At 35.4% G+C, this 13,439-nt stretch overlaps 3 protein-coding genes and 1 pseudogene across 5 annotated transcripts; 2 read left to right on the top strand and 2 right to left on the bottom strand.

Annotated features, from left to right (window-relative positions):
* Nucleotides 1-412: 412 nt before the first annotated feature.
* On the top strand, nucleotides 413-2,216 carry nr2c2ap (nuclear receptor 2C2-associated protein). The gene is made up of 5 exons (XM_079425821.1): nucleotides 413-473; nucleotides 607-697; nucleotides 778-883; nucleotides 1,578-1,646; nucleotides 1,906-2,216. The coding sequence occupies exons 1-5, from the start codon at nucleotides 436-438 to the stop codon at nucleotides 2,025-2,027; spliced, it is 426 nt and encodes a 141-aa protein (XP_079281947.1). The 5' UTR covers nucleotides 413-435; the 3' UTR covers nucleotides 2,028-2,216.
* Nucleotides 2,217-2,370: 154 nt separating this feature from the next.
* LOC306875331 (DNA-binding protein RFXANK-like) lies at nucleotides 2,371-5,012 on the bottom strand (annotated as a pseudogene). Its single transcript has 7 exons — nucleotides 4,913-5,012; nucleotides 4,744-4,809; nucleotides 3,120-3,220; nucleotides 2,871-2,982; nucleotides 2,684-2,750; nucleotides 2,536-2,616; nucleotides 2,371-2,441 (listed from the first exon to the last, which is right to left on the bottom strand). The product of its transcript is annotated as a DNA-binding protein RFXANK-like (transcript).
* Nucleotides 5,013-5,967: 955 nt separating this feature from the next.
* On the top strand, nucleotides 5,968-11,691 carry borcs8 (BLOC-1 related complex subunit 8). 2 transcript variants are annotated; one of them, XM_079424913.1, is made up of 6 exons: nucleotides 5,968-6,138; nucleotides 6,339-6,451; nucleotides 7,501-7,565; nucleotides 7,658-7,765; nucleotides 7,948-8,033; nucleotides 11,207-11,691. In XM_079424913.1, exons 1-5 carry the CDS (start codon nucleotides 6,102-6,104, stop codon nucleotides 8,009-8,011), a joined length of 387 nt encoding a protein of 128 aa, XP_079281039.1. In that variant the 5' UTR covers nucleotides 5,968-6,101; the 3' UTR covers nucleotides 8,012-8,033; nucleotides 11,207-11,691. The 2 variants fall into 2 exon arrangements, with proteins under 2 accessions (XP_079281039.1, XP_079281040.1); XM_079424914.1 differs by lacking the exon at nucleotides 7,948-8,033 and having other exon boundaries at nucleotides 5,986-6,138; nucleotides 11,207-11,686.
* On the bottom strand, nucleotides 10,509-12,693 carry LOC306874706 (transmembrane protein 221-like; the record flags this gene model as incomplete). Its single annotated transcript, XM_079424915.1, has 3 exons — nucleotides 10,509-11,109; nucleotides 11,722-11,807; nucleotides 12,404-12,693. 3 exons carry the CDS (start codon nucleotides 12,691-12,693, stop codon nucleotides 10,616-10,618), a joined length of 870 nt encoding a protein of 289 aa, XP_079281041.1. The 3' UTR covers nucleotides 10,509-10,615.
* Between the last annotated feature and the right edge of the window lie 746 nt (nucleotides 12,694-13,439).

Here is a 13,439-nt window from a genome sequence, read left to right as displayed (position 1 = left end):
CCTAATTTGGCTACTTCTACCTTAATGATTATAAAAATACTGTGAGTTTGGATGCGCAGCCTTTTACATCAGCAACAAATGATATCTTCTCCATTTTAAACAATGGTATCCTATTTAACCGCCCGAGACCTGTTTATGCTTTAGAAAAGATTTAGAAATATTGTATTTACTTCTAATTCTGGATTGTTCACACGGAATAAAGCCCTAAATGGACACTGTGGTTATTCTGTGGATAATTACACAGATTTTGATAAATGATATGTAGGTGTCATGCACCTTGAACAAGTAGGTCTAGCAAATACAATGTGCCTTCATGACTAACAATTAAGGAGTGGCACTGACATCTAGAGTTAGACAAGCAAATTACACGATTCCCTCACTGTCGTGAAATCAAGCATGCCTTCATTTGCCCACAGTTGAAAGGTCGATCTGAAGATGGCAGAGCCATTGATTTGTAACAACACGCAAAGCAGGTAGAAAAACGTGGGTTTTTATTACTAAATAGTAACATGTTTATATTTATATGAACTATGTGTTTTGTAAAACACATTGTAGGCTATTATACTACAACCATGCAGTAGATTCATTAGCGTTTCTGTCATACAGGGTGAGTTCTGTGCTGAACAGAGATGTCAAGCAGTTCGGAAAGAAGTTCATGTTTGATTCTAATGAGGAGACCTGCTGGAATTCTGACCAGGTAATTTGGCCGAGTCCGCGCGACGTTTCGTGCGGTTTTCTCGTCCTCGTAACCCATTTTAACTTATTTTTTTAAATTAGGGTGAATCCCAGTGGGTTGTCTTGGAGTTTCCACAGCCTGTGAAAGTGTCAGAGCTCAGGCTACAGTTCCAAGGAGGGTTTTCAGGGAAATCTTGCAAATTACAAGGTCAGTCAGCACAAACAACATTAGCGTTTAGCGGTAAAACCTTAAAAGATAGACTTACCATGAGCTCCGAGGTTGTTAAGTGGTGGTATATGTTTATGTAGATGGAATAATTTACTGTCATTTTGAAGTTGTAGCGAAGAATTATTTAAGTAGCCTATTAAATGTTTAGTTGCTGTTGCCATGAAAACCCGAAATCGCGACAAAATAGCTCAACCTTTTACCGCCCACTCCCATGAAGCATTGCGAATATTTTCGTGAACTTGTTTTATTTTTTTTATTTTTTACTGTTTGCTGTCTTAATAAATGTTCCTGACCTTATTATGAACACTTATTGAAAATCTGATTTAGTTTTGCCAATTTTAGTTTGACTCTTTCTCCAGTTTACATAGTTCATCAAGGCAGAAGTTTACATAGTTAAACCAGTATGTGGCGCAAAATGAATGGCTTTTTAGTGAGTCATTTGAACCATATTCAACAGATTAGTTCAAAAACGCACATTCATTCATGCACAAAACAAGTGACTGCATTAACGTGCGAGTCATTGAATCATTCATTCAACTGATTCATGGATAAACTTTGCTTTTTTCACCACTGAAATATCACTAATGTGTTATACTGCGCCTCACTAACCATTTTCATAAATAAGAAATTAAAAAAATTAATTATAGACTTTTGAAATGTTTGTTTTCTGCAGGTTCTGCCAAAGAAGATGATCTCAAACATATTGTAGACTTCTATCCAGAGGACAACAGCTGTCTACAAATATCCTTCCACATGGTGCAATAATATTCTTTAGCAATCACCACCTTTTGTCATTTTTGCATCCGCTTAGATAAATGCATGTATATAATCACCATATTCTCTCAGATTGAGTGTCTTCTGAACTCCCTCACAGTCAGTGGACTTTTCTAGTACAGTAACCTACTACAACTTTTATTTTCTCTCAGTTCCTGGCCAATGGCCAAATTGCCCATGTCTTTAATTTATCCCAAGCTTATCAAATCCTTGATTCTTCACCCACAGTTTTCCCATTCAAGATGCCCCTTTGGTTCAGAGGCTGAAAATAGTGTTTGAAAACAGTGCTGACTTTTTTGGAAGAATAATTGTTTACACAATGGATGTCCTGGGGGAAAAGGTTTTGTAATGTTTTGAGAAAAGGACAAAGAGGAAGTATGAAGAGGCGGGAATGCCAACCAACATTTCCCCCCCCTTGCTTTCACCTCTGGATGTGGAATTTATTTCCACCTACTCACAGGAAAAGCATAAACTGATGTTACTTTTGATCTCATTTCCTTTGTTTCTACAGAGACTCTATGGATTATATTCACATCAAGTCAACACGCATGAACTACACGTTTGTAAAAATTGTGTTTTAATAAAAAAAAACATACAAAACAGATTGTTTGTTACATCTCCTATGTCAAAATAAAGCTATAAAATATGCAGGATTATTGTAAGGTCTTGTAAAAGCAGTCCTCTAGTCTACTTCATGTGTTTTCAGACACTGAAACTGGTTCCCGGAAGAGCTTCAAAATGTGATCTTCAATAAGTTTTTGCACTGTAAACAAGTTGGAAGACTTGACAGTTAAGACTTAATACAATTAAAATGTATTATTTGTTATATTAATATACTGTAGGGAATGACTCTTGCCTTTTTTTGTGGCCCACTGCAACAGCAAGAGCAATAGGACTGTAGCCAGAGTCTGCCTCAAACGTGATATCTGCCCCACATCCTAAACACAAACTTACTTTAGTTCATCATCACAAATAATAAAATGCATGAATATTTTGAAGACTTACTTAAGAGAGCTTCAACACATTTTGTGTGATTCCCACGAACTGCATACAGAAGAGGGGTCCCACCATTCTGTTAGAAAGTGAGTTAGAAGGTTTTAGATTTTAAAACGTTTCTGCAGTATTTAATGGTTGTGTATGATGTATTTGTAAAGTTTTACGAACATTTTCAGAATAATTAAACTGCTCATACCCAGTCATAGGAATCAATATCAACACCATGTTGTAGGAGAACATTAACAATATCGGCAAATCCTCCTGCGCTGGCTTTCTCGTTCTCTAGCAAGTGTTCTCGGATCTGCTCCCTGATATATAATATAAAATAAAATAATTAAAAAGAATATATATATATATATATATATATATACATTATATATATATATATATATATATATATATATATAGTCCAGACTTAGTGGCTAGAAAAATGTGTATTTCTCACCTTCTGAAGGAGGAACTCCACCATCGTTATCTCTCCAAATGCAGCAGCCCAAATTAGTGGTGTGAAACCTCGCTCATCTTGACTGTTAATTAGAGAGCTGTCTGCAAGATTACATACGTATTCATTCATTCGTTTGTTTGTTTGTTTGTTTATGCATGCATGCCCTGGGGGCTGTTCCATAAACCAAGATTAGAGTATAAGCCAGGCTTATTTCGGTTAGTCAGGCTTATTTTTGGTAGATTCGGGCCCGGTTTCACAGACAGGGCTTAGACTAAGCCAGGATTAAATCATTGTTCAATTAGGACATTTAAGTAATTTTTATAAACATGCATAGAAAAAAACATTACTGGTGTGCATCTTGAGACAAAACAAAGGCACCGATATATTTTAAGACCAGTCAGTGCAAGTTTATTTCAGTTCAAACAGCTCAGACTTACACTTTAGTCTAGGACTAGGCTTAAACCTTGTCTGTGAAACCGGGGGTCGGTTTCATAAATCAAACTTAAAAAAGTTCAAACTCAGTTCCCCCGGCAACTTATGCTGGCAAACTAACCTGGTCCGGAGCAGGCTAACTGTCCGGCTAAGCTGAGCTCCTCTAACTCTGACCAATAGGAACGCATCCATATTACCACTGACTCTCTCACATACAGTCAGTTTAATTTATTATCGGTCCAAAAATAAAAGTATACAGAAAATACACCTTAAATAATCAAATAAATAAAAAATAGGCTACAACCAACTGTATTTAATGTATTGTGCCCAAAATGTAGGCGAATGACATTTTAACATTGTGGCTACTTGTGCATGCAGTTGATCAGCAGTTTCTAGCCATGCAGCCTTTCTCTCTGAATTTATGACAGCTGTACCTTTTATGGTTATTAGAACATTAAAACATTACAATCTAAAATGGCTCTTTAAAGCATTAAAGCATAAAAACACAATCAAAAGTTAAAATCACTGAATTAAAAATGTAAATTTATAATAGAAATCAGAGTACATTTTAACTGATAAGAGGAACACACATTTAACTCATTTGAGCTAGTGATTAACAGTTGCTGCTATCATAAAAATACACTTATATGTAGTAAAATTCTATGTGTCACATTTAATGTCCAACAACAAATATTTTAGCAGAATGTATATTTTATTCAGAATTATTGCGCTAGTATTCTATTCTGCTCTGTCTGTGTAGCGCGCATGCGCGCCGCAGCGCTCGTTCTCTCGCATAAGCCTCGCCCACTCCTGACAGCTAAATGGATATATTTGCGTGGCTTTCTGACATTTACAGATGTAAAAAATATACCTGTGACGTATCAGTTATGCACTGAGGAAAACACAATGTTTCAAATGCGTTAAACAGCACAAATATTCGCAGTTTGCTATGGTGGATCGATTTGATCCATGATCGACATTAAGGGCTGCTTCAGAATAAGCGTGTACGTCACATTATCCTGAGATAGCATTAGTCAGATTGCGTGAACTTGAATTGTCGTTTATGGAACCGCTTTAGTGCCGATTGATTTGTTAGGTTATTTCAAGTCAGGTTTTGGACTTTAATGGAACAGGCCCCTGGATGCCCATATTTATTTATTTATTTCAGCAAGTGTTATATATTTATTGATACATTTGGATAAATGTAATTCCAGTTGTGAAATCTCTCCATGGGCTGCCAGCTGATGAATTGAGAGGTCTACAAGACATAATTAAATGCCATAATTACATTTAAAAAGACTATTAAATGCCTGCATTTGAAATCTGGCTATTCTATCTATAGAAGGAGGTGGCAGACTCACTGTCTAAAGTGGCGGGTCGGACTGTGACCTCATTCCCACGCTGTTTATTTGTCAGAGTTGTCGAGTGGTTCACAGCATTCTCCTCATTTCGGTTTTCCATAATCACTTATCATTACACCTGCTTTAAATATACGCAAAATATAAAGAAATAGCTAATAAACAAGATCAGCGCCAATTGTTATGCATAATAATTTAATAATACTGTTATAAAATAACAAAATACGACTTAGTAGAATCTTTCCTTCGATTGTTTACATGATTTTAAACGTCACAGGTTCGTATGATCGTATATAAGTTACTGCTTTTGTTTCCTGACTCGGTTGCAAAAGTGAATCTAGAAGTCTTGCAAGTGCACTGAACCCAAAGTCTATTGAATGATATATGAAACAGCAGACTGCTGTACTCATAATATATATCTCACTTTTGGCTGCCAAATTAATCGCATCTTTTTTAACAGTTAGAGTTGGGACACTAGCTTGAAGTGGGTTTCGTGAACGAGTCGGGGGGGGGGGGGGGGGGGGGGGGGGAGGGGGGTGTTCAACGAATCTTTTAGGAATCGTTTCAGTTCACTTTCATGTAGATTGACTTCCTTCGAAGATTGACTACAGACGGAGCCAATAGCATTTGAGTGCGAGCTGGGAAGGACTAGTTAGATCTGCTGATTAATACGCCCCCTTCATTAAGTAGGTGTTTTGAGTCTTGACTTTTGAGACAGACTCGTCTGTCTACCTTTAATTATTAATGTTATTAATGTTTGTTGTCTTTTTCAATAGTTCATAACAGCCTTGAACGTCAGCTTAGATACTGAAATATATGGGTGAAAAAATATCTTATTGTCTTTTGTGGAGAAAACGTATAATACTTCAGTGCTTATATACTTTTCTGTGCTTTCTTAGTAGACTTAAAAATTTAGCAATTTTAATACGAGTTTTTTAAAGTCATGAACGGCTCGGCTTCGCTCAATAACTTGCTCGCTGTCACCTACCTGCAGAAAAAGCACTGAACGATTCAGTGAAATCTTACTGGTGAACCGATTCAAATGATTCGATTCACTTAGATGAATCATAATCTCCAGAACTAGTGGTTAGGAACTAGTTATTGGCCTGTTGTTATTCCGGATGATATTTTGGGAGCACACTTATTGATAATACAGAAGGAAATTTATATGATACGTTAATATTTAATAACAATGGAGGATCAAGAAATGCAGTTGAAAGTAAAAAGAGGTATACCGTGGATAGATTCAGAGTTTTGATGTCTATTGATTCATGTTTTATAATCAGTAACGACTCAGTGTACTTGTATTTACATTATCTTCACAATACTGAATTTATTTGACGCCTTATTTAAGCGTGACTTTGAGATTGCACATACCTGAACCTGATGAAGAGATACTGATTACATATTTTGTTTATTTCTGCTACAGTGACTGATAAATTCACAGAGAGTATGTATGTTTTGGCCAATGAACCGTCGATAGCGCTTTATAGGTTACAGGAGCACGTCAGGAGATCCCTACCAGAGCTCGTGCAACACAAGGTACCTTATTTTAATGTATTGCATTTGTTGCCTAGCCTATATTACAGTAATACAGACAGTAGTACATTTGCCTAAACACTGTAAATGCGTTATTTTTAAAGATATTTGCCTGAATGATTAACATTTGACCTGCAACATTAACTCTCAGGTTTCACTTAAGAATCTCACTTTACATTGTAAATTATTAAATAAATACTATTTTTGCTGGAAAACAATGTCATACTGTGTAATATATTACTGATTTATTATTTCCTGTCAGAAGCAACTGTTAAAAAACTAATCTTTTTAAAATAGCCTACACTTATTAGTTTTAATAGGGTGTTTGTTATTTTCTGTTCTGTCATGTTTTATTGTTGTTATTTATTGTCTTATTTGTTAGTGCTGTCAAACGAGTAATCACGATAAAAAAAAATTGTGTACATGATATATATCTGTACTGTGGATATTTATTATGCATATATAAAGACACATACAACATATAGCTTGAAAATATTTACATGCATTTACATGTATATATTTATAGTCATATAAATGATATAATATATAAATATATTTAATATATAAACGTAACATTTTTCTTAAATACACATGCATGTGTATTCATATATGCATAATAAATATACACAGTACACACACGTATTATGTAAACAAAATCTTTTATTTTGGATGCGATTAATCGTTTGACAGAACCAATTATTGTCTTATATTATGTTTTCATTTTATGTAGTGCTTTGGGTATGATAAAGCACATTATAAATAAAATGTATTATTATTACATTAGCAAGCTGACTTATGTTGTACTGATTTATTGTAGATCATTATTTTAATATCAAGTTAACCCAAATGTTGTAATTATGAATTTGTAGACTGATATGCAGATGTCATGTGTTTATTTTGCTTTATCATTGTTATTTATTGTATTTTCTTTTATATTTGTATTTTTGTAGCGCTTTGGGTATGAGAAAAGTGCATTATAAACAAAAATATATATTTATTGTTATTATATTAGCAAGTTGACTGAAGTGCCGTGATGAATTGTGAATTTGTAGACAGACATGCAGAGTTGGGAGGAACAAAGTCAAGGAGCAATCTACACTGTTGAATATGCATGCAGGTAAGATATGCATTACATAAATTGATTGTTTATATTATGTAGTACTTCATTTAATGCACTTCATATCTGTTTTGTGTGTGTCTGTCTTTCAGTGCGGTTAAAAGCATGACGAATAGTAGTCTCTATTTCAAGAACATAGACGGTCTGCTCCGGCAAGCCATTTCACTGAAGGAACAGATCAGCAGCTCGCAGGGTCGAAGGTTGTAGTCACTATCCAATTTAATGCAATCACATGCATTTACTTGATTATTTATTTATTTTTAGTTTTATATATCACTTCACTGTTAAATGTGGCATTGGCTTCCTGTAATTTTTCTTTGCTTGTTTGCTTCACTTTTAATTTGCTCGCTTTTTCTGTTTTTAAACATACATGTCACTTCAGTGCTGTGAAACCTGCAATTAATCCAAACGATACACCCACACACACTTCAGTCACACCATCTTGACTCATGGAAATCTTTCTCCAAGGTTAGTTTTACTTCATTTTTGTTTCTTTCTACATCACGCATGCAGTGTTAGTGGTAATTTGATAGTTCATGTACAAAATTTCATTAAAAAAATAAAATCATAGTATTTCAGTTTTATTATGACAGAAATATTAAATAACGATTCATATCAGCTTCTCCCATGAGTTATTCATTTATGCCTTTTTTCTTAACTTTTATAGTTCTATTGTTCTGTTCCAAAATATGTCTTTCTAGTAAAAAAGAGAACAGTTCACTATCCTTCAGCTACACAAATTCTCAAGTATTTCAGTAGTAATTTCACATTATTTGTCATTTTAAAAATTAGAGTGATCTAACACCTGTAAGTTGATATTAGGTGTACAAAAAATATACATAGATTTTTACACATTTTGCTTTAAACGTCACATAAATAATTTAAGCTGCAATAATTTGTCAAATAAGCAGTACTATTGCAAAATAGTATTACAATTTAAAGTAACCATTTTCTATTTTAAAATATTTTATTCATATTCCTGTGATGCAAAGCTGAATTTTCAGCATCATTACTCTGGTCCTCAGTGTCACATAATCCTTCAGAAAACAATTATTTAAACAGCAATAATATTTCAAAATATTAGTGTTTTTACCACGTAAATGTTTTCATCAAATAAATGCAGGCGTATAGAGCATAAGACACTTCTTTCAAAAACATAATTTTTTTTTTTTTATTATTATTATTATTATTTCAAACTTTTGGCCGCAAGTGTCTATGCATATATATTAAATGAGGCCCGTTATATAAAGCCACATAATGTAGTATATAATGCCCAACTTAAAGGATTGGTTCACCCAAAAATGAAAATTCTGTCATTCATTACTCACCCACATGTCATTCCAAACCCGGAAGACCTTTGTTCAGATTCGGAACATAAATGAAGATATTTTTGGTTAAATCCGAGAGCTCTCTGACCCTCCATAGACAGCAAGGGAATGTAGCAAGGACATTGGTAAAATACTCCATGTGACATCTAGGGTGTGAAAATTTCTTATCATGATTATCAGTATTATTACGGTATTGTTCAAATGTGCTGGAGATGTTCAAAAAGTACAGACACATAAATCACTCTACTAAGTTTTATATTTAAAAATCAACAAATAAAATTACTTTTTGTTTGCATAATCACTAAAACAATAACATTACCAATGATGTTCGGATTTTAAATGACAACTTGACTGACACCAGTTTAATAGCATGTTCAGATATCTAATGTAAATGTTCAAATAAAGCTTTGAAAAGTTTCATAAAAGGTAAACCTTACATTTCAGCCTTTAAATAAAGATGAGGGTTAAGACAAAATGATAATCAATTAATAAATTATTATATGTATTTTATCTGCTCCATAAATAATTCTAGATAACACCTGAATTGTTTAAATGTGTAGAATCCACATAAGCTTGTTTTTCATCAACCGGTTAAAATTTACAGCAGGGCATGCAAATTCGGTCCGTTTTTGGCCAGACAGAAACTGCACACAGGCTGAATGTAAATGTAAGTCTCTGTAAATCCACTCACTGGCAGCAGGTGGCGCTTACGGAAAAGCTGAATTACAGCTGTTTCCTGTAAACTCCGTGGACAAAGCAGTACTGCGATTAAAACACTTCCTTTAGGTATTACAAGAAGCGAAGATGAAAACAAAATGCCATCGTTTCTGAAGACAGTCAAAGAACCTTCAGATGTACATTCATATAATTAATTCATTCATATGTATAATTCCCTTGGCACTCTTTTAAAACCTCCCAGCTTTTCCGCACTATTTTCACTCTAAACGAAACTACTCTGCGTGCTGTGCGCACGTGAGACTGTTACTTAAAACTGTGCCTTATGCTGGACAGTATTTATTTATCGTGAGTTGTTCAAATCGCAGTAATCGAATACTGTTTTAATGATAATTAAAATATGAAACGGTAATACTAACCGTGGGGAATTTTATCATGATTTATCATCAAACCGGTAATCGTTACATCCCTAGTGACATCAGGAGTTCAACCACAATTTTACGAAGCTACAAGAATACTTCTTGTGCGCAAAGAAAACAATAGTAACAATTTATTCTGCAGTTCTTCTCCCCGAGTTACTGTCTTTCGCCATTTTGTAGAGTACCCCAGAACGTAATCAACGTAATGAGTGTCGTTTATGTCCAGCATGCGCACACTGTCTACTGAACGTAAACAGTGCTGATTTCGTTCTGGGGTATTCTCCAAAGTAACTCGGGAACAAGAATTGTTGAATAAATTTTGTTATTGTTTTCTTTGCACAAAAAAGTGTTTATGTAGCTTCGTAAAATTACGATTGAACCACTGAAGTCACATGGACTATTTTGCCGATGGCCTTCCTACGTTTCTGGACCTGGGAACATTGCAGTTTTGTTGCTGTCTATGCAGGGTCAGAGAGCTCTCAGATTTCATCAAAAATATCTTCACTTGTGTTCCGAAGATGAACGAAGGTCTTGCGGGTTTGGAACGACATGAGGGTGAGTAAATAATGACAGAATTTAAATTTTTGGGTGAACTATCCCTTTAACACTGAACTGGATGTGATACCATTCATACTAATGTTGAATCCTTGATCGTGGATTTTCGAGCAAGTACAGATCTAATCTCGCTGTTGACCCCGTTCCAGGGTTTGGCCTGTGCTTGAAACAGGCCGGACTCTGTCGAAAGTGTCCGGTGCGTCCGTCCGCTCCCACCACCACTGTAGCCGTCCTTATCGCTGTGAGGGCCGTTAGATGCAGAGTACTGCAATTTAGGATCGATATGAGCGGGGTTGATGAAATGGCTGTGCAGGTTGGCTAAGCTGTGCTGCCTCCGTGGTTTTTCCGCAATGCTTAGGTTCGACGTACGGATTCCAGCAATGTTTTCATGGTTGCTGTGGTACATGGTGTGGGCATGTTCACTGCAGAAGCTTTTGGCTGTATGTGCGGCCCGTATTAGGGAGTGAATAACGATAAGTAGCAGGACGAGAACACCGGAGGAAAGCACGCACACGCTGGCTATGCCCGTCTCAACTTCAAACACCAATAACATGTAAATAGACATGGCTGTGAGGGGGAAAAAAATGAAATATTTATGTTAAATCACTTCATGCTGTGTCATCTGAATAATGAATATAAACTAATGTATTGTTGTTTTCCACAGGAAAAGAGCTTTGGATCCTGGCATGCTAAAGGATGGAGGAGAAAAGCACTGCTCTGGGATATAAACTCATGAAGATCTAGATAAATCTGTATACCATATTCACTTGGTTCTGCCACTTCATATTAATGATGATTGCTACTCTAAAATATGAAAGCCCATTGTCAAATCCAAGTTACAAAATAAAAAATGTAATTCTAAAATAAGAAATAAATACATATAGTGAGATAAAGAGTCACAATTTGGAGTTGCAACTTGATTGCAATTGCAAAATTTAATGTCACATTATGCAATATAAAGTCACAATTTGCAAGGTTCAAAGTCAAATTGTGGTATGATATGATATTTATAAGCTGCTTTAGATGTTTTGGTTACAATTTGTTCACATTTTGCACATCAATTCTTCATTTGTTGTAATAAGGTCAATGTAACTTCTGTAAATGTGTATATACTGAACTTAATGATTAAAGTTTTCAATTCATGACATGACTTCCATATGGTTTTTGTGTAGCACTTACCAGCTAGGTAAACTGAAACTCCAAGGCAAAACAGTCCAATGGTCACATGCCGAACAACCCTGCTATCCATTAGAAACCAGTCGGCCCTTAGGATATAAGCAAAAACTGAGATCATTTCTTGTTGTATGGAAGAGTAGCAGGGCCTCAATTTGCAAAACAAATTGACTGATTTCAAAGACCTGCTAGAATAGGCAACAAGTCACACTGTTCTTTGAATTAGAAGTGATTTTAAAATGTTCAACCCTGAGAAAGTTGTTTTGGAGGGCAATATTAAATTCAAAAGTCCATTAAATGTCATTTACCTTTGATATACAGTGTGCCCCCCAAAAAATATTTGGATATTTGAGCTATAAAGCATTTTTACAGCGCTAACTCTTTCTCTCTCAATTTTTTGTTTCTCTCAATGTCTTTCAAGTTTTTTTTTAGTTGAAGAATAAAGAAATTCTCAAGTTCTCACAGGTGGGATTCATCACATTTACTATGAATATGTTCCACTAACGTTCAACAACCAAAAACTGTCCAAGTGATTTTTGTATTAAGGGTTTTACAACTGTTTTATCAATTAACAAGCTCTTTTTGGGGAATGTTTTGCTCCAAAAGTGTATCATTCTTTCAAATTTGGTTTGAGATTCTGAATCTAATTCTATGATAAAGTGTCCACATAAGCAAGTTTCTCCATTACCTTTGTGTATCTGATTCTCCTCGGCATATTTCAGTAGCGAAATAGCTGTGAAGCAAACACACAACAACTGAGCTCAAGTTGAGTGTCAGAGACAAGGCTGAAAGGACCGTGGAAACGGGCATTAACACAGCTGTGATTTCACTCGACCCTAAAGTAGACGAATCCATTATAACATCCTGTTGCGTTTGGAGCTGGAAGATCAAAATGACGGACAATACGGACATTATTGCGGACAAAATCCCTAAAAACGCGAGGACCACGAGAGAACGCTGACTGTAGGAATGTGTCATGTCCGACAGTGAATAAATGCCCTATTTACTATGTAAACAACCCGCCAAATCCCCAATAGTCCGTCAAAAACGATGTTTTTCCACTTTTCCTCGATATCTTCCCACTATGTCTTCTGTTTGCGGGTTTCTTGACAAGGAAAACAAACGATGCTTGAGAGGCTGCTGTGGAATGCGCGTGCTCTCGTGCCGCTGTTGTTCAGTCAGAGCATGTGATCCACTTTAAATCCCCAGATTAAACACTTTTTTCATGCAACAGTGGAGTTTTTATTTGGATTTATTCGCCCAAGCAATGCAGCCGCTAACTCGTCCTGCACTTATTTGGCTCTTAAGAACCTCTCTCCAAAGAAATGCACATGCCTATCCATGTTTTGTTGTTCAGTGAATGCAACAGGTGTAGTGCACTAATTAAGTCTGTTTTTCATAAAACATTCCGCGCGTGCCTCAAGCATAACCAAATTTAGGGAAAACAATTATTAGTCTTCTTATGTATCTTTTTAATTTTTATATTTTAAAAGTACATTTAGCCTATTTTTAGCAGTAGCTTTTACTTCTGCAAGATGTCTTTTAAAGATCTCTTGATCTGGAAAGCATCTGCTGTGTACAAACATCGACACATATGTCTGTAAGAGGTCAGTTTTCATCATCTTACATCTTAAAAACATCTAATAAATGTATTTTTGACATTTATTAGATGTCATAATTAGATTAGGAAACGTATACATATTGCAAATGAGCAAGCACTCTGA

The sequence above is a fragment of the Barbus barbus genome, assembly GCF_936440315.1.
Source record: "Barbus barbus genome assembly, chromosome: 9".
Taxonomy (NCBI): domain Eukaryota; kingdom Metazoa; phylum Chordata; class Actinopteri; order Cypriniformes; family Cyprinidae; genus Barbus; species Barbus barbus.
The sequence above is the reverse complement of the archived record's forward strand: the minus strand, read 5'-3'. Positions and strand labels throughout refer to the sequence as shown.

Excerpts from the sequence above, each read along its gene's own strand:
- borcs8 (XM_079424913.1), top strand. The coding sequence starts at position 6,102 with ATGGAGGATCAAGAAATGCAGTTGAAAGTAAAAAGAG. Across the intron at positions 6,139-6,338 it reads GCAGTTGAAAGTAAAAAGAG|TGACTGATAAATTCACAGAG; the intron begins GTATACCGTGGA and ends TTTCTGCTACAG. Across the intron at positions 7,566-7,657 it reads ACTGTTGAATATGCATGCAG|TGCGGTTAAAAGCATGACGA; the intron begins GTAAGATATGCA and ends TCTGTCTTTCAG.
- nr2c2ap (XM_079425821.1), top strand. The coding sequence starts at position 436 with ATGGCAGAGCCATTGATTTGTAACAACACGCAAAGCAG. Across the intron at positions 698-777 it reads CCTGCTGGAATTCTGACCAG|GGTGAATCCCAGTGGGTTGT; the intron begins GTAATTTGGCCG and ends TTTTTAAATTAG. Across the intron at positions 884-1,577 it reads GAAATCTTGCAAATTACAAG|GTTCTGCCAAAGAAGATGAT; the intron begins GTCAGTCAGCAC and ends TGTTTTCTGCAG.